At 43.9% G+C, this 18378-nt stretch overlaps 2 protein-coding genes across 7 annotated transcripts in view; one reads left to right on the forward strand and one right to left on the reverse strand.

The window, feature by feature from the left end:
- The window catches only part of CFAP97 (cilia and flagella associated protein 97), a 33467-nt gene extending 30515 nt beyond the window's left edge, over positions 1-2952 (reverse strand). The window contains exon 1 of one of the 2 annotated variants that reach the window (XM_022570965.3): positions 2822-2952. The gene's annotated coding sequence lies outside the window, so the exon portion shown is untranslated. Of the gene's footprint in view, positions 1-2719; positions 2798-2821 lie in introns of those variants that run through there. The other variant, XM_022570966.3, reaches the window with a different exon arrangement.
- An 8549-nt stretch (positions 2953-11501) lies between these two features.
- SNX25 (sorting nexin 25) overlaps positions 11502-18378 on the forward strand; it is a 113368-nt gene continuing 106491 nt past the window's right edge. For 3 of the 5 annotated variants that reach the window (XR_002644187.3, XM_022570969.3, XM_022570971.3), the window contains exon 1: positions 11502-12155. Coding sequence is in view for 4 of the 5 variants with exons in the window: in XM_022570969.3 (XP_022426677.2) it covers positions 11790-12155 (366 nt within the window). In the remaining variant the exon portion in view is untranslated. The remainder of the gene's footprint in view (positions 12156-18378) is intronic. The other 2 variants (XM_022570967.3, XM_022570968.2) reach the window with 2 other exon arrangements.

Below are 18378 nucleotides of genomic sequence, written 5' to 3' on the forward strand. Positions count from 1 at the left end.
TTCATAGCACAGCCCAGAGCACAAATTTTCCTAGCCAGTTTAAAAAACAAATCTTTTAAAAAGCTAATCATCCAAATCATTCCAACTTCCATCCCTCTGCAAAACTTGTTTACATTTCTATGGAAATAAAATTACTAACATAACTAAGTCTCACTTGTACTAGTGCTGTTATTCTACTACTACTAATAGCCGGAAGTATTGAGTATTACATGTTAGCATCATTCTAAGTGCATGACAAGTATTAACTCATTGAATCTCTACAATAACTGTAAGAGATTTCATCACTCCCATTTGGCAGAGAGGAAGCTGAAGCAGACCAAGAACTTGCCCGAAGCCATAAAGCTAAGAAGCGGCACAGCCAAGATTCTAAAGCAGGCTGCCTTGAGGATCGTGCTACTAACCACTGTGCTACTCTGCTTCAAAGTATGGTCCTTCCAAAAGGCTAGGAACTGAGACTTCCTTTTTTGAACTTTAAAACACATTGTTGTGATATCTATTATTTATTTGATGGTAAACAGTGGGCAAGATAAGAAGACCCTCCCCTCACAGGGATTTTTAAGGGAAATGGGACTTGTTTAGCAATAGAGCTTTAGAAACAGTTCTTTGCAAAAAAGGGTGGTCTGTACAGTTAAAATTAGATACATATGTCAGTGTTTGCCACACATTTTACTAGATATATTTGCTGTGTAGCAGTTTTCCTCTAACAAAGTAATCTGGAACAAATTTCATTGCCATTGCAAATTAAATAAACCAACCATTAGGTAAACTGTTAACCTAGGTAATAAGAATTCAGAACTTTGAATCAACTTGTGACTCTCTATCCCAAGCTGAGCTTGGGACCCAACCCCCTTTCCAAAGAGAGTAATGAATTCCAAAGGTATTTCTGGCAAGGAGAGTGACATTTCTGGAAGTCATTAAACCTGGAGTAGCAACATACAGTGTAGGACAACTTGCATTACATTCTGCTTGGTCAAACCACTGGGTTAGCCAAAAAGCTCGTTCAGGTTTTTCCGCAACATCTTTTTGAATGAAGCACTTAGCCCTGGGTGCTCTGGTGAAGAGTCTAGAACTGAAGTTATGATTAATTGGTTATCAGACCAAGGGCTCATAGGAATAAAAGAAATGACTAAGAGAAAGGGTGTGTTCAGATACTTGAAGGACTGTGATATGAAACAGACTTGAGAGCTATTATTTGTAGCTCCAGAGGTAGAACTTGCATCAACAGATGGAGTGCATATGAAAGCTGTTCTGAGTTTAACATTAGAATTGCTGAAAAATGGAATGGGCTGCCTTCTAAAATTAGGAGCCGTAAGTCACTAGATAATGTTGGAGCAAAGACTGGATGGCCATTTGCTGGGACGCTGCAGAGGGAATTTATAAATTTGGAGGCTATGACCTTTCCCAACCCTAAAATGAACTAGGTCTAAATCCCAAAGTCTAACCGTAAGCCAAATGATTACAGATCCTTCTTTGAAATCCCTGTTTCTCAAAGCTGTTTCCCGCCTTTCCTGTCTTACGAGACTGGGAACTCCTGGTATCTTGCTCATCTTTATATCCTAGTGCCTAAAGTAGGACCTGACAAATACTAGACATTCAAAGCATGTTTATCTGATGAAGGAGTTTGGAGTTAGGAGATTTAAGGCTGGGCCCTAGTTCTGCTCTTTGCTAGCCAGTTATGTAAGCACAACAATTACCTCTTTCACCTGAGCTAGTTTCCTACAGCTGTCCCTCATTCCCCATCCCTCACACACACCGGAATCAACTATCCCCTTATCTGCATTTATAAGGTTCCTGTAGTCCCCAGCAGACGTAAGCATCTGTCTCCCTAAGTGGTCACAGTTCACGAGAGGGGTGCATAGCCCATTGCCTGGGAGACTTTTCAGGTTTAAGTTCAGGTTCATAACATCCAACAGACCGGTTATTGTAAGGACTTAAACATTCAGGTGATTTAATTAACGGAAAAATTATCCAACTGTCCCACTAAGCAATCCTTTTGATAACATTCACTTCAAAGTTAGTGAGATTCAAATCAAATGACAGTTCATCAGGCTGCAATAACCCTGCTCGTGCTCAATGAGGACAAGTACTTGCCAAAGGTGCCCAGGAATCACTTGGACACACAATTTGTACAGCCCCTGCAGAACCAGCAATAGAAATACTGATGCTTTCACGTTCCATCAGGAAAACACACAAATAGGAATCCGGCATTTTTAACTGCCATTTTGATACTATGACAGTACATTTCTGTAGTTTTGACATATGATTTGGTCCAAAGAAGGTAACCGATTGGGTACACGAAAATGCCGGGCCAAAGTAAACACCTGTATTCCAGGAACTCTGGCTCCTTACACGAACCCCTCCTGATCCCGCTAGGTAGCGGATAATAACTGACATCCCCCTCCCGCCTCAGGGGTCAGGGTCAAGTCCCCGGAGGTGGGCGGCGGTGCCCTGAGCCGGGATCCCGGTCGCGACCACGTCTTAAATTCACGGCCGACCCCGACCCCCAAGCCACCCGCGAACGCGCCCCCGGGCAGGCCGGGCCGTCCCACCGCGGCCGGCTGGGGTTGCGGGCCCCGTGGTCCCGCCGGCCCGGACGCCTCCGCGTTGGTTACACCCGCCGTCCGAGGGTCTGCCCGTGCAGCAGAGGAGACGGGGCGCAGGGCTGGGGGCCCGGCCGGCCCGCCTTCTTAACCTCCCGCGCCGGCTTCCGCATACCGACCCTGCGTGCTCGCCGAGGCCTGGGCTCCGGAGAGGAAAAAGGATCCTGAACGGGGGGCGGGGGCTCTACGAGAGGAGGAAGGGTCGCCCGCGCGCCGCTCACCTGGGAACCGCGACCACCTCAGCAGCCCAGCGCCGCCCGCGGCGTTCCGGCCTCGCGCACGCGCACGCGCTCCCGCAGCCCCTCCACGCGGCCCCGGCAGCGGCTCGAGCTTCCGGAGGCGGAGAGAGCGGAACTGGAAAAGAGGTCGCAAGGGGACGCGGCGAGTCCCGTGGGAACGGGGTGGTGCCAGAGGCCCCGCGCGGCGCCGCTCCTCGCGGCGGGCGTCACAGAGCGCGGCGGGCCGACCCCGCTCCGGCCGGCGGGGGGCCCGAGGCCTGCCCGACGACCCTCCTCTCGAATGGCAAGGGACGCGGGAAGAGAGTGATCTCCGCGCCCTCGGCTGCCCGGTGCCCCGCCAGGGTGTTACTGCTGCTGCCTCTCGGCTGTTAACCGCAGTGCGGGTGGACCTAGTTGTTGCAGTGGCTGATGTCATGGGGAAAGCTGCTTTAATTATCTTGTACCCGAACAGCAGCAATGATAATAAATACGAATGCGGCTGTGTCTGTGATTATTTCTATCAGAAAAGTTCAGTTCAAAGAATTAGTTAGCTTTATGGGCCAGGGGCTGGTAACACATTAGAAAGTCCTCTGACTACTCGTAAATGAGATGGGTAGTTAAAACAATTTAGGAGGGGCTCCCCTGGTGGCGCCGTAGTTGAGAATCTGCCTGCCAACGCAGGGGACACGGGTTCGAGCCCTGGTCTGGGAAGATCCCACATGCCGCGGAGCAACTAGGCCCGTGAGACACAGCTGCTGAGCCTGCGCGTTTAGAGCCTGTGCTCCGCAAGAGGCCCGCGCACTGTGATGAAGAGTGGCCCCCGGTCTCTGCAACTAGAGAAATCCCTGGCACGGAAACGAAGACCCAACACAGCCAAAAATAAATTAATCAATTAAAAAAACCCAACAACAATCTAAGAAAGATGATTTCTGTCCAATGTATTGAAAGCAGCAATTTTTCGCTTTTGAACTCGCAGGCACATAGTAGATACGGTAGAACAATGGTGCCCCACAGATGCCCACCTCCTATTCCCAAACTTGTGAATATGATACTTTACATGGCAAAAGGGACTTTGTGATTAAGGATCTTCAGATGGGAAAATCAACCTAGGTTATCCCAGGTGAGCTCAATGTAATCATAAGGGTCCTTATAAGAGGGGAGGCAAGAAATTCGGGGTCAGTAATAAAAGACATGGCACTAGAAGCAAGAGGTTGTAATACACAGCATGGTGACTAGTTAATACCCTCTTGTATATTTGATAGTAGCTGAAAGAATAGATCTTAAAAGTTTTCATCCTAAGGAAAAGAAATTTGTATATATGTGAGGTAATCAATGTTAACAAGACTTGCAGTGATCATTTCGTAATATGTACATAAATCATTTTGTTGTACACCTTAATGTTATATGTCAATTATACCTCAATAAAACTGGGTTAAAAATTTTTTGTTTTAAAAAAGAAGCAGCAAGAGGTTGGAGTAAGGGGCCGTGAGCCAAGAGTTGAAGGCACATCTGGAAGCTGACAAAAGGAAGAAAGGGGATTCTCCCCTTGAAGCCTCCAGAAGAAATGCAGCCCAGCCCATACCTTGATTTTAGATTTTGACCTCCAGAAAGGTAAGAGAATAAATTTGTGTTGTTTTAAACCACTAAGTTTGTAGTAATTTGTTACGGCAGCAACAGGAAATTAATACAATAGGTACCCAATATTTTTTACATGAAAGTATAGGGAAAGGAACTGGTTAGCCATATCCTAGGGAGTCTCATTAAGGAATTGGCTCTATTTCTGTTCTTCATTATGCATTTTGTACTTATTGGTCGTAACTACCAACAAGCACAGAGAATCATTTCTCTGTCGTTTTAGGAGGCTAAAAGGAAGGATTTCACTTAATTTTGCTTGAAAGAACTATGCTGACACCATTTTCCAGGGATGGTTGTCCACCCTGTGGTCAGAAGTTTATTATACAAAGGAGTTGAATAGCCATTTCTCCAAAGAAGATGGCCAATAAGCGCATGGAAAGGTGTTCAATAGCATTAATCATTAGGGAAATGCAAATTAAAACCATGAGATATCACCTCACACACATTGGGATGGCTATTAAAACAAAACAAAACAAACAGAAAATAACAAGGGTTGGCAAAGATGGGGAGAGATAGGAACCCTTGTGCATTGCTCCTGGGAATTTAAAATGGTGTTGCTGCTGTGGAAAACTATGGCAGTTCCTCAAAAAATTGAACACAGAATTACCATCTGACCTAGCAATTTCACTTCTGGATGTATACCCAGAAGAATTGAAAGCAGAGTCTCAAACAGATATTTATACACCCATATTCAGAGCAGCATTATTCACAATAATGCTTCCAAAGGATGGAAGCAACCCAAATGTCCATCAACAGATGACTGGATAAACAAATGTCCATCAACAGATGACTGGATAAATGTGGTATATACAAGTAATGAAATATTCAGCCATAAAAAGTAACGAAATTCTGACACATGCTACAACATGGATGAACCTTGAAGACGTTACACTAAATGAAAGAAGCTAGACATGAAAGGACAAATATATGATTCCACTTACATGAGGTACCTAAAATAGGCAAGTCATAGCAACAGAAATTAGGGTAGAAATTCCCAAGGGAAGAAGGGAATGGGGGAGTTATTGTTTAATGGGTACAGAGTTTCAGTACGCAATGACAAAAATATTCTGGAGATGGATAGTGGTGATGTTGTGCAACAATGTGAAAGCATTAATGCCACTGAATTATATTAAAAATGACTAAAATTGTAAATTTTGTGTATATTTTACCAAGATAACAAAATAAGATTATTATATCTCAAGCTTTAATTTTGGCTCTTTTCTGTGCCATGAATTTGTAAGTTTTGCCCTTTCCCTGATTTTCTTTTCTTGAAGGAGCATCTATATTGAATGAATGAACCAATGAACTATATTGTAAATAAGCTCCTTCATGACAGAGATTTTATTTGCTTTGTTCCTCTTCATAGTTCATATGAGGTCATCAACTCATAGGTGAAAAAAGGTCTTTCCCCAAATTCACTGAATCTGGACTCTTTTGTCAGAAAAGATATAAATATTATCCCTCCTGTCCTTTTAAAAAATTGTTCCTCACTTATTTGTAAACCTCCCGAAACAATTAAATAGAAGAAATTCAGAAAGCAAAATGACTTAGATTCCCAGGAAAGGTAACATTTGAAATTTCCTTAACTCCCACAAAGCAGAAATAGCTCTCCTCTTGTCACCCTAGAACTCAGTAATACCTTTCTTATAATATGTATTACATTACTTTATGCCTCCCTTCCCCACCCCCTTTTTCCTCCCCCCACCCCAATTAGACTGTGAGCTCTTCAAGGACAGAGACCGTATTTTATACTACTTTCTAGCAAAGCCCCTGGCTAATATTTTTGGACTGAGTGAGAGAATGACTAGAAGTCACGTACTGCCTTCCAGAAGTTTACAATCTATTTAAAAGCTAAGTATGGAATTCCCTGGCAGTCCAATGCAGGGGGTGGGGTTTGGATCCCTGGTCAGGGAACTAAGATCCCACATGCCGTGTGGTGTGGCCAGGAAAAAAGCCAAATGAATACCATTATTATTGTATTGGTTTTGTAAGGACATTTTCATGTAATGTAGAAAGCAGTTTGTTTTGTCCTTTGACATTACTTTTAACTATTGTATTTGAAGGATAGCATAATGAAGGAGAATCCTATAATTTAGGTCCTACCACCAACTAGCTATGTGATTTTGGGCAAGTCATGTAACTTCTTTGAACCTCAGTTTCCTCATCTGCAAAATGGGATTTTAATATTTAACTCTATATTCCTTTATAGAGTTGTAGTGAGAAACATACGGTTTAAAAAGGATTTCTGAAAGTTAAAGTTCCTGTTCAAATATGAAATATTTTTATTACTGTTATTTTGTCTGTTCAATTATTCTAGATATATTTTCCTAGAAGGATAACATTTATTCATTGAAAAATATGTAAATTAAGGGCCTACTCTGTGCCAACCCCTGTTCTGAACTGTGATTAATTCTCTAATACTAATTTTTACTTCCCCAAAATATGTTCTCTTTCCTATAGCAAATAAATGACAAATCAGAGACACTGGCTTCTTTTAGGTAGTGTATAAAAGCTTTATACAGGGCTTCCCTAGTGGCGCAGTGGTTGAGAGTCCGCCTGCTGATGCAGGGGATGTGGGTTCATGCCCCGATCCGGGAGGATCCCACATGCCGCGGAGTCGCTGGGCCCGTGGGCCATGGCCGCTGAGCCTGCGCGTCCGGAGCCTGTGCTCCGCAGTGGGAGAGGCCACAGCAGTGAGAGGCCCGGGTACCGCAAAAAAAAAAAAAAAAAGCTTTATATAATCTTAAATGCATAGCATTAATCTTAAACTATTCAAGATCCTTTCCTAACTTATGCAAGTACGTGTAATAATTGTGCGCTGCCTACTTTATATTTTATTCTACTCATGACAAATATGAAACAGCATATAAGTCAGTTCAAAGTTTTTCAGCGTGCATATATTTTGGAGAAATTAGATAAAAAGTAAACAATTTATTTTCTTTCTCTATAATCTGCTGTCCAATAATACTGGATATCCAAATCTAAATGAGCTTATAATTTTCTTTTATGCTTTGTGTTTCATAGCTTGAAAATGTTAGGGTAAAATAAGGCTAACGGCTACATCACCAAACTTCCAGCTGACAAACATAGTTGTACACTGCCTCCTATGTCCCTATCCTTATCCAGGCTCTTTTCTCTATCTCATAGGTAGGTGGAAGCAGATTATGAACAAGAACAGGAACAAGAAATGTGAACTTTAACATGTTTGAGGGATAAGTCCTTAGATGCTACTGATTTTGGTGACCAGCCGGATGATCCACCAAAAACTGATGAGAATACTCTGTCAAAGTAAAATTGTGGTGGGGTGTTAAAGTAATGGAGCCAATGAATTACACCTCCCAATGTTTAACTCCACACATAGGCCCCCTCTCCTATTTAACTCCTGGTTGGGCCATATGATTTGCTTTGGCCAATGGGATGTTAGCAAACGTAACACAAACGAAAGCTTAAAAAGAATTTGTATATATCACATCTCTGAGATTGTCATGTGAAGAAGCCCAAGCTACCTCTTGGAGGATAAGAACACAGGGAGCAGAGACAAAGCCATCTCAATGGAGGCTCCATAGCCCAAGCAGCCCCAGCTTATGCACCAGGAGATCACAGCGTTGTTAGTGACCCAGGCAAGAAGAACAGAACTAACTGCCCAATGACCCCAGCCCAATCGCTGACCTACAAAATCATAAGCAAATAAAATGGTTTTTATTTGGTGGTAGTTTGTTATACAACAGCAGATAATTGACATACTCTATTTCCCTAAATTTCAGGTCAACACTTAAGTAAATTGAAATTATCCTCTTTTGTGTGTGATCTACCCTTGTCAATTCTTTATCTTGATACCAGCTAATTTAGTTTACAATACTTTCCTTTGTAATTCTCTTTCTCTTTGAAGATTAATACAAAGACACTTCTGCCTGAAAGTTTCCCAATATGAGTAATTTTACTTACTAATAAGGAGCCCCACTCAGCATAATTTATATATCTGTGTTCTAAAATTTTGTTCAGATTCACCTTCCTCTTCAAAATGCTGCATATGTTTCCTTTAAGCTTTAACAGTCTACTTTTTTAAAATAAATTTATTTTAGTTATTTTATTTATTTTTTTGGCTGCATTGCGTCTTCGTTGCTGCTCGCAGGCTTTCTCTAGTTGCTGTGAGCGGGGGCCACTCCTTGTTGCGGTGCGTGGGCTTCTCATTGTGGTGGCGTCTCTTGTTGCAGAGCACGGGCTCCAGGCGTGCCGGCTCAGTGGTTGTGGCTCGCGGGCCCTAAAGCGCAGGCTCAGTAGTTGTGGTACACGGGCTTAGTTGCTCTGTGGCATGTGAGATCTTCCCGGACCAGGGCTCAAACCCGTGTCCCCTGCATTGGCAGGCAGATTCTTAACCACTGCACCACCAGGGAAGCCCTACTATTTGTTTTTAAAGTATTTTATAATTTTTTTGAAGTTTGACCATACTTATATCTGTATTTTCTGTAAATCACACTCTGCTTGAAAGTTACAGAAAAGAGAGGTTAACGGACCTGTTAGGGTCTTGCACTGAATCAGTAGGAGAAACTATAATGATACCTAGGTCTTTTGATTCATGTTAATACCTATTCACAATTTTACCCAAAGTGGTCAAAGGCAAATACTGTGGTTTTCTCTCTAATCCTGTGGTTACCTTCAAGGAGAGCCAGGGGGGTTAAGGAGAAATATACTAAATAGTGAAGGGGAAGATGCATCACATATTTTGACAGAGATTGGGTGTTGTCTACCTATTTACACTATCTAATATTTTAAATGTCAAATTTTCACTTAATTTGTCCTTATAATATCCCAGTGAGTTCAGACAAACACCATTCCCATCTTACATAAGAGAATAATGAAGATAGCCTGTGGAGCATTTAATTATAACCCATCAGAATATGCTGGCCATAAGGAATATAAATAAGGCATCTCTACTTAATTTGGTCTTTAACTTAGACCTGGTAGGACTCAACAGCAACTTCTGGGAGGGAACACCGGATTCTAATTTAATACCTGACTTCTCCCTCAATACCTCCTGATCCCAGGCACTCCCTTGTATATCGTACCACCTCTCTGTGTTCCTCAGACCTTGCACAGGGTAGAAACCCAACTACTACTTGTTAAGTAAATTTTTTTTTTTTTAAGTAAATGTTTGAATTGTCAATGCTGACTTAGCAAATACAACATATACTTTAAGGAAGTTTTCTGACCACGAATGTACATTTATCCAGATCTGCATTCCTGGCAACAATATACAGGTGTGTTGGAAAGATCATGGCCTTAAGAGTTACAGACCAGGGCTCTCAATAAAAGATAGTTTCCCCTTTACTGATTGTGGTTTTACTGACTTTAGTGATTATTATAAATCACTTTGCACTTGTCAGGGGGCTGGCTAAGATACGAGCCATACTCACAAAGCAACAAAACTAAACACTTTTAAAAGCATGGAATACAGGTACTAAGCTCATGGATTTAAACCCTGTTTCTTCTCCTTTGGAATAAGGGATGACGAAATGAGATAGAGTTTTTATGCCTGCGCGTCCGGAGCCTGTGCTCCGCAGCGAGAGAGGCCACAACAGTGAGAGGCCCGCATACCACAAAAAAACACAAAAAAACACAAAAAACCCAATAAACTTTTAAAAAATGACAAATGTGAAAATATTTATTTTTATATAGGTACATAAAATAATTCATTTCTACGCTGTTTTGTTAGAGCTTAATATTAGGGATAATTTTTTTTAGACCTCCTACTTCATCTCCCACTTGAAATCCATGCCATTCCAGGAAAATTTATTACAATGATGTGAATACATGGGTGGGCTGTTTATGTCTATGGACACTGGTATTTCTTTTGATTAATAACCTCTTCGATAATACTTTGTTTTAAAAGAATAAATATCCACTAGTTTACTTTGTATGAATGTTATATATTTTTCCCTCTGTTGAAACGACAGATATTGCTTATAGAAAAACCCAGTATAGTCACAGTATTTGAAAATATATTTTAATGCTTACTTTTCCTAACTATGTTTCCTGGGAAGCAGGATATAACTCAATTTATTGGGAAACAATAGCGCTTTTAAACTGTTGAAATTCTTCATGACTGCTGCATGGAGAGAGTTCTGGGCTTTTGCTTTTTAATGTTTCCCGTATCCTTCTCGGCTTCGCTCATTTGTTTACCTCTCTTTCCCTTTCTTCCCCTTTCTATTGTTGATTTGCCCTCTCTATCACCCCCTTTTAAATTATCATTAACGTCTTTAGAATTCCTTTATTCATTAAAGATACATCTGCTGCTTTTCTGGCGTTCATAATTTCTAGTATTTCGCATGTTGGCATCTTCTCAGTAAGCATTATCTGTATATTAACGCTGGGACCATGATAGGAGAAGAAAATATGTACTCTCAAAATTATCTGGACTACTTTCACTTGCGTGGGTAGTAGCATTTGTACTGAATCGTCGGCGACAAAAATACAGGGACTTGGAGCCAGTGACTATGGCAGCTGTGCACACCCTCTGGCACCAGGCAGACTTTTTTGGGCCTTTCCGTAAGAAGGAATTGCAGGCTTCATCTACTGCTCCACATTTGTCTGATTCCGTTCCTGAGGCGGCTGCGTGGGAAAGAGAAGGTTGTTAGGAGAACTGTGTTAAAAGTGAGGCTCAGGAACGGTTGCCTATTTAAATAGCAGGTGCAAACGGCGCAGAAATTTTGCGGGCTGTAAGCATGCGAGGAGGTTACCTGTCAGTGATGCGCGGGGAGAGGATTAAGGGATCACCTGAGCTCGAGAATTACAAACGCTTCTGACACCTGCAGCAAAAATGTCCATCAACAGACGGTATGCTGGGGGAGGGGAGGGGAGGAGCGCAGGAAGGCAGTTTTCGCCGGGATTGGTGGCGCCCCTTCCCCGCTGGGCAGCGGCGAGTCGGACCCCGCCCCCGCACCGCGGGTGGGCGGCCGGGCGGGGCGTGGCCGGGCACCTCCCGCAGTCGCTCATCGGCCGCTGTGGCTCTCCGCCCCCTTCTGACACGCACTCCACGGCCGCCCCCGCCCCCGTCCCCGCCCCCACCCGGCCGGCTCGAGTCCCAGCCGGGTCCGGCTACCTGAGGGCCCGGCGCCGCGTGGCGGCGCTGAGGGGTCGCCGAGAGGAGCTCCGCGGCGTCTGTTGGAGCCGTTCCCTCGTTGGGCCGCCGGCGAGGGCATGAGCGCGGACTCCCTCTGCCTCCAGAGCGGCGGGAGCGGCGAGGGGAGAAGGCGCCGCTTGGAGGCCACCGTCCAGGGCAGCGCCGGGGGAGAGCAGGGCGGGAGATGTGCCTGTCCTTAGCGGCCCAGGAAGCAGCATGCACCCCGAGGCCACCGACAGCAGCGGCGCCAGCCTCACGGAAGCCCCGGGCGAGCGGCGGCCGGATTCCCGGGAGGACGCGGCAGCCCCCGGGGGCCCTGGCGGCGGGAGCTGGCGGGCGCCGGTGGCCGTGGCCGCCCTCGCCGCCGTGCCCCTCTGCTTCCTGGGGCCCGGCTGCTGGGAAGCGGGAAGCGCGGGGCCGGGCACCGTCCTGCTCAGGCTCAGCCTGTACCTGGGCTGCGCTGCGGCCGCCTTCCTGCTGGGGACCTTGTTCTCCCTGGTCTGCCGGAGCCCGCAAGCTCCGCCGCCCGACTTCGCCGCCGCCTGGAGACGGCTGGCCGCGGCCGCCCGCCGCCCGCCGGAGGTGAGTACGGGTCTCGCCGCTGCCGCCGCCGCCGCGCGCGCCCGCCCGCAGCCTCGCCCTGCCCGCCTGCTTCCGGCGCCCGCCGCCAGCTCCGGGAGGGTCGGGGGTCGCGGCGGGCCCGTCTTCTCGGCCCGGCTCGGCGGACGCCCGAGGGAAACGGGGCTTGGGGTGGGCCGGCTCGGCGGGGAGACGCTCGTGTCCCCTCGGCCCCCGCGCGGGGCGGGCTCCGGGCTCCGTGGGTTTGCCGAGATGCACGTTAGTAGGCGATGTAGTTGCTCGACACCATCCTCATTTCCAGCCTCGGTAGTTGAACAATCCTTCCAGACCTTCGCTGTGGCTCTGCAGCTAGCGAGTGGGAGCGAGGGGAGCGCGGCGGTCGCTGTACGCAGGCGCTGCGCCCTGGGCTGGTCATTACCTTGGGTTCCGATAACCGTTCCCTGTCGGGATGACTTTATGCCCTGTTACAGACGAGGAAGCTTGACGCAGAGGGTCTGACTTGGCTTAGGTCACCCACCCGGTACCTCATGCCCAAGCCTGGGTACACTTTTTACCACGCTGTCCTGTCTTCCACCATGTTAAGTATCGCAGTTTCAGTGATTAGGAAGGGGATGCCCGAAATCACTGTACTTTGCGTCAAAAGGAAGGCTATCATCAGTGAGGTGTGGCGATATAGTAAAGAACGGTGGTTATATAGGGAATATAGGGAAGGACAGTATTGTAAATGAGCTCTTCGCTTCCTTAGTGCCAAACCACTGCTTCCCCTACCTCCCAGCATACGTCTCACCGCCCTATAAAAGAAACTTGATTCTGTCGTAGCTTGACTCTTCCTGCTTGACTGAATGATACTGTCGTTAAACTGAAATTGACCAAGAACTCTGGGGTAAGGGAAATAGCAGTGGCTCAACTTCCCAAGAATATTTGTTGGAAGTGTCATTACCCCCTGGGTTTTGTGTTTGCTTATGATATGACCTGCTTACTTTTTTGTGAAAATCATCACACTCTTAACCAAAAGTATCGTTTCCTCAGTGAGTGTGTCAGTTCCGAATGCAGAGCTGAGATAATGGCTGAAGGGTTGTAGGTAAAAGAGTGGGGCATCCTCACTGTGTAAGCTGAGTAGCAATTCAATATAGTAAGGAACAGGAACTTCTGTTTTCATAGTCTCAAATTACGTAGTTGTGTTTATTTCTCTTAAAAACCTTCACTCAGCTGTCCATTTTTTCATATCTAATTTAGCAAGACTTGGTGAGTAGGTGTATTTTTCCTCTTGCTTTTTCTCTACAATGATAAAAAAAATAAAGATCCCAAGATTTTACTAGTTGGTTTATCGATCTGTGAATGACGTTAGAATTCTTTAGAGTATTGTAAGACGTTGTAATTCATTCAGGACGTATTTATTGAGTATTTTATGCCAGCCAGGTATTATTTTGGAAGCTGGGGTTGAATCAACAAGGCAACAGCCCTGCTTTCTGGAGACTGTATACTTATGGGGGAATCAGGCAATAAATAAATGGAGTTACTTTTGGGTAGTGGTAAATGCTTATGAAACCAAAAGTAACTAAGAGTCAAGTGATTAAGAGTGCCTGATATGTGAGGGCAGGAAGTTTAGATGGTGGGGTCAGGGTCAAAGCTGTAGGATTGCAGCTCACTCTGAGGGCTTGGAAGCCTAATGTTGTGGGTTACCTCCCCTTTTCCTGGAAAATACATCCCCTCAAACCTCCCAACTCACTTGTACCTCTGGTAAAACTTGGGTTATCATCCGGGAAGGTGCTTTAGTAGAGGAAGCAGAGAAAATACTACATTAAAGGTGACAGAAAATGAAGCAGCATATGTAATCTCTCACGTATACTAACCGAAGATTTCAGGCAGTAGAAGAGGTGAAGTATGATTTAAGGAAAGTAGATTATTGGTCATTTCTTTTTGAATTCAGATTCCTACAATGTTAAATAAGAAAATAAGTACACTAGGATGTTTACTTTCTAGGTTGTGTTACTTAGAATTGAAATGCATATTATTCACATAAAATTATATATATATATATATATATTTACAGTACCAGTGCAGTTTACTCAAGCCTTTTGTTGTGCTGTATTTCCAATAATTTATGCTTAAGGTTTTAAAACAATGTTCTTTATGAATGGAAGCATAAGCATGTGGTGTAGTATAAACTGTCCTTTCTGTGGTGGTAGGAGCTGGACCACACCGGTCATCTAACATAGGTGGAGGGGAGGCTGTTTTGGAGTGAACCAAATGGTGCCTCTTACAATACAGTGACTACTTCACTACAGAAGTTTTGATTCAGCATTAAGAATCCTCATTTGTTCTTACATATTTTGGGTTCTTCTAGTGTCAGCTAGACGTGTCAGACACGGGGATCTATCCTATCTGTCCATCTTTCCTTCCTTGTCTTTCCTTTTTTTTTTTTTTCCTTCTTGGCTTCCTTCTATAGAGGAAAAAAAATGCATACACTATTAAAAGCAGGCAACCAGAGAAGCCTAAACTAAAAGGGAAAAGGTGTTTTCATGTCTAGGAGTGTTCAGATGCTCCTGCATGCTTCACAAGGTAGTTATGGGCTGTCAACTCTATGCGGTTAGGACTCATGACTGACATCTTTTGTGAGTGTTTGCTGATGATAATGAAGAAAATTATGTCAGTGTGCAGTCACTAACTCTGTGCTTTCCCCCTTCAGTTAATCTAATATTTACTGGGCGTCTCTTATGTGCAAGGATTTTGATTTTACTTGGCTGGGAATCACTATTGATTAAAGTGGTAAAACTAAATTTTCATCTCGGGTAGAAATAACATCCAGTGGTATATTCAGGTGGCAAAAACTTGTGTAAGGTCAGAAAGGTTGATGGTAAAGTCTTGACAGTTGCTACCTGGGCCCCACTTTAGAAACACTTGGGCTTTTTGTAGGCCAGCCGACTGGAGCTGTGATGCCATGGGGCTGGCTTGCTCCTGGGCAGCAGCTGCTAGCCCGCCTTTGCTGAGTACGCTGCCAGAGTGTGGTGTTCCGAGTCCAAGGTCGTAGTTTGGTCTTGTGCCAGGCCAGTTAACTCATGCGGACCAAGAGCCTTAGATTCACTAGCCACGGTTACTTGACCCTAGCACATGATCTAACCAAGGCAGCAGCAACAAGAATATGGGAATAGTGAATCAGTAGTTCAGAAAACTTTTTTTCATTCCTGGACCAGCAGGATCTAAGTGCATCTTCATAGAATGGAAAAAAGGGAAATAATTTCTTACATTTTGGCGATAGGAATAAGAGGGAATAACTTCTTTAAATGTCAATCATGGGCTTCCCTGGTGGCGCAGTGGTTAAGAATCCGCCTGCCAATGCAGGAGACACGGGTTCGAGCCCTGGTCTGGGAAGAGCCCACATGCCGCGGAGCAACTAAGCCCGTGCGCCACGACTACTGAGCCTGCGCTCTGGAGCCCACGTGCCACAGCTACTGAAGCCCGCGTGCCTAGAGCCCGTGCTCCGCAACAAGAGAAACTACCACAATGAGAAGCCTGTGCATTGCAACAAAGAGTAACACCTGCTCACGGCAACTAGAGAAAGCCCGTGCGCAGCAATGAAGACCCAACCCAGCCAAAAATAAATAAATAAGATAAATAAATTTTAAAAAGTCAATCATTCACATAATAATTATGGATTTTTCTCTTTTACATTGTATTTTATTAGATACTTCTTGATTTACATCCCATTAAGTTAAAAAATAAGCGGTTAACTAATGAGGATTGGAGGGCTGATGCAAGAAAGTCCGCAAGTCAGGCGATTAGTAGCATATGGGAAACTGAGGTCCATTGCTATGTGAAGAAAACATTAAAGACTTTTCCAAGTTTAGACAGATAGCAAAGTTCAAGAAGTTCATCAAATCTCTTACACATTTACTGAAGATCTGCTGCATATCTGCTTTTCTGATCTCGTGAGATCAGTTTTGGTCTATTTAGTTGCTGAGTGTCAGTGCCAGGCACATAAGTAAGTTCTCTGTAGATGGATTTTTGTCCTGAATGAATGGATTATTGTTTGAGATGAGAACAGACTTGAGAATCCAACTGACATTTTTAGATTTGAAGTTTCAACCACAGTTCCCTAGAGAAGGGATCATAGTCTTGCAGTAGGTGTCACTAAGAGCTTCGCTAATTGCTTTCTGTTAAGTGCATGGCAGTGTTTTTAGTGTTGGGGAGGAATCAAAGGTGAACAGACTCTCCCTGTTCCCGTCCTCTTGGGCTGAGTAGATTAGACTGATAGGGAAGACTGGAGGGGAGAGCAGATGTTTGTAGAGACAGTAAAAACATTCACACAGCAACCCATGGTGCCACTTGGCTTGGGTAGGACTTCTAGAATCCCTAAATGAGTTCTTTTACCAATACAAAAGTGCTTTTGAGTAAAAACAAACTTGATTTAGTTACTCGAGGGAAAAAGGAAAAGAAACAAGACTTAGGGAGACTATACACAGCCTCTTTGTGACTTCCCTTTATTATGCTAATGTGATAAACTAATCCTCAATAATTTGATAGTGGATAGTGGCATAATACACTTACTGTCTTCAGAATATTTGATTGTATTTTGACTGGGGGATTTAAGTCATGGTGGCTACTGGGAAAAATGTTTTTGAGGAAGTTGGCTTTTGAGACCCCCTTAAATCTACCTAACTCTGTAGTGTAAGGTTTGTTTGCCTTAAATTCATTCTAATCATAATTTTTAAATTTAACTTTTTATGCAGGTTATACAATCACATGGCTTTAATAAAAACACATATAACAAGATAAGCAGTGGAAAAAAAATCTCCCTTCCTTATAGGCAGCCATTATTAACAGTTGATTATTCTTGCAGATGTATATTATGTATATACAAGCAAATACAAATATGTACTGAAAAACGGGAGCTTTTGATACCGATAATCTCTTGATATATAAACAGTGATTACACATAAAGGAAAATTATTTTCTGTATCTTTATTATGAAGGAACTATTTCTAAGGGTTAGTAAACATAAGTTATATATGAATAGTGATAACTTCAAAGTAGGAAGCTACAATACACGATTAAACCTGAACATAAAAAAAATGCTCATCAAAACTAGCAAATGTATTCTAAGAAATGATGTGTGTGTTTTTGAATTTAGCAAAACTGTCTGAAGGCGGCAGTATATATTTTCACAATTTGTACAAAACCAAAACAAACCCAGCAAATCGTTTTAGAGACGGAGTACATGTACTTTTTGGGTTTTGAGTTGCCGGCGAGTGTATGAGATGAATCCTCGGAGGTAGGATTGCAGAGGTAGTTTGGGCCAGGTTGTGGAAGTCCTCAGCTGGGAGAGTAGGGTTGGATTATAGTCTGTAGTTGGGGCAGCTACTCACACTTTCTGAGCTCTGGAGTGTAGCATCAGAGCTGGGCTTTAGAAATGTTAAATGGAAATGTGATTGGGAGGGACTCAGGAGAAACACTGATCAGTTGCAGTGATAAATAGTGAGAGTTAGTGAAGCTGTGTGAATGGAGGTGAAAAGTCAAGATTGAGTGAGACGGTTCTTTCATGTTAATTATCAGTAGTTATTACAGATTGGTTCAAGAATCTTTTCTAGAGTATCTTAACATTCCCTCTAAATAATAAATTCAAGCCCCAAACCAAAGGGTCCTACTGTTTATTCACAAATGTGAAGACCAAGGTCTCCAAGCTTGAGTGGTCTGCTTGGAACCTAAATTCTGGTCATTCCCAGGAAGCTTATTTCTAACTCCCTTGGATCTTAAGCTGCTTTTGCTTTGGGAACATGCTACGATGTCACCTTAGTAATTGAATGTTGCCTTCTTAAAAATATCTTAGGTTTCATTTCCTAACCTTATCATTTTGGGGGTAGGAAGTGCCCTAGATTCCTTAGAATGTATGAACCCTGTGCAGTCAGAATAGTGCACACAATTGTACTTAAAAAAAGGTGACTCAGCAAGTTTGGTGCTGAGGGCTTAGACTTTAGGAAAGGAAGTGTCTGTAGAAGGCTGTTAGTATTAAAATGATGGCATACAAACTTGCCTTTTTTTTTTTGCAGCTTTGCTTTTGAAAGACTTGCAAACTTGGAACTTGTATTTTTACCAACTTCACTGTTAGGTCACTTTCTAAATGAGGGTTGGTTGTTTGGGTGGAGATGACATGACAGGGGTAGATAGGCAGCCCTTCTGAGGGACTCTGCTGGGTACCCTGGGGGGCCAGGGCTTGGGTTCAGTTACT

This window comes from Delphinapterus leucas, chromosome 21 (genome assembly GCF_059928025.1).
Source record: "Delphinapterus leucas isolate spDelLeu-1000000601 "Yukka" chromosome 21, BTC_Dleu_Yukka2, whole genome shotgun sequence".
NCBI classification, from domain to species: Eukaryota; Metazoa; Chordata; class Mammalia; order Artiodactyla; family Monodontidae; genus Delphinapterus; species Delphinapterus leucas.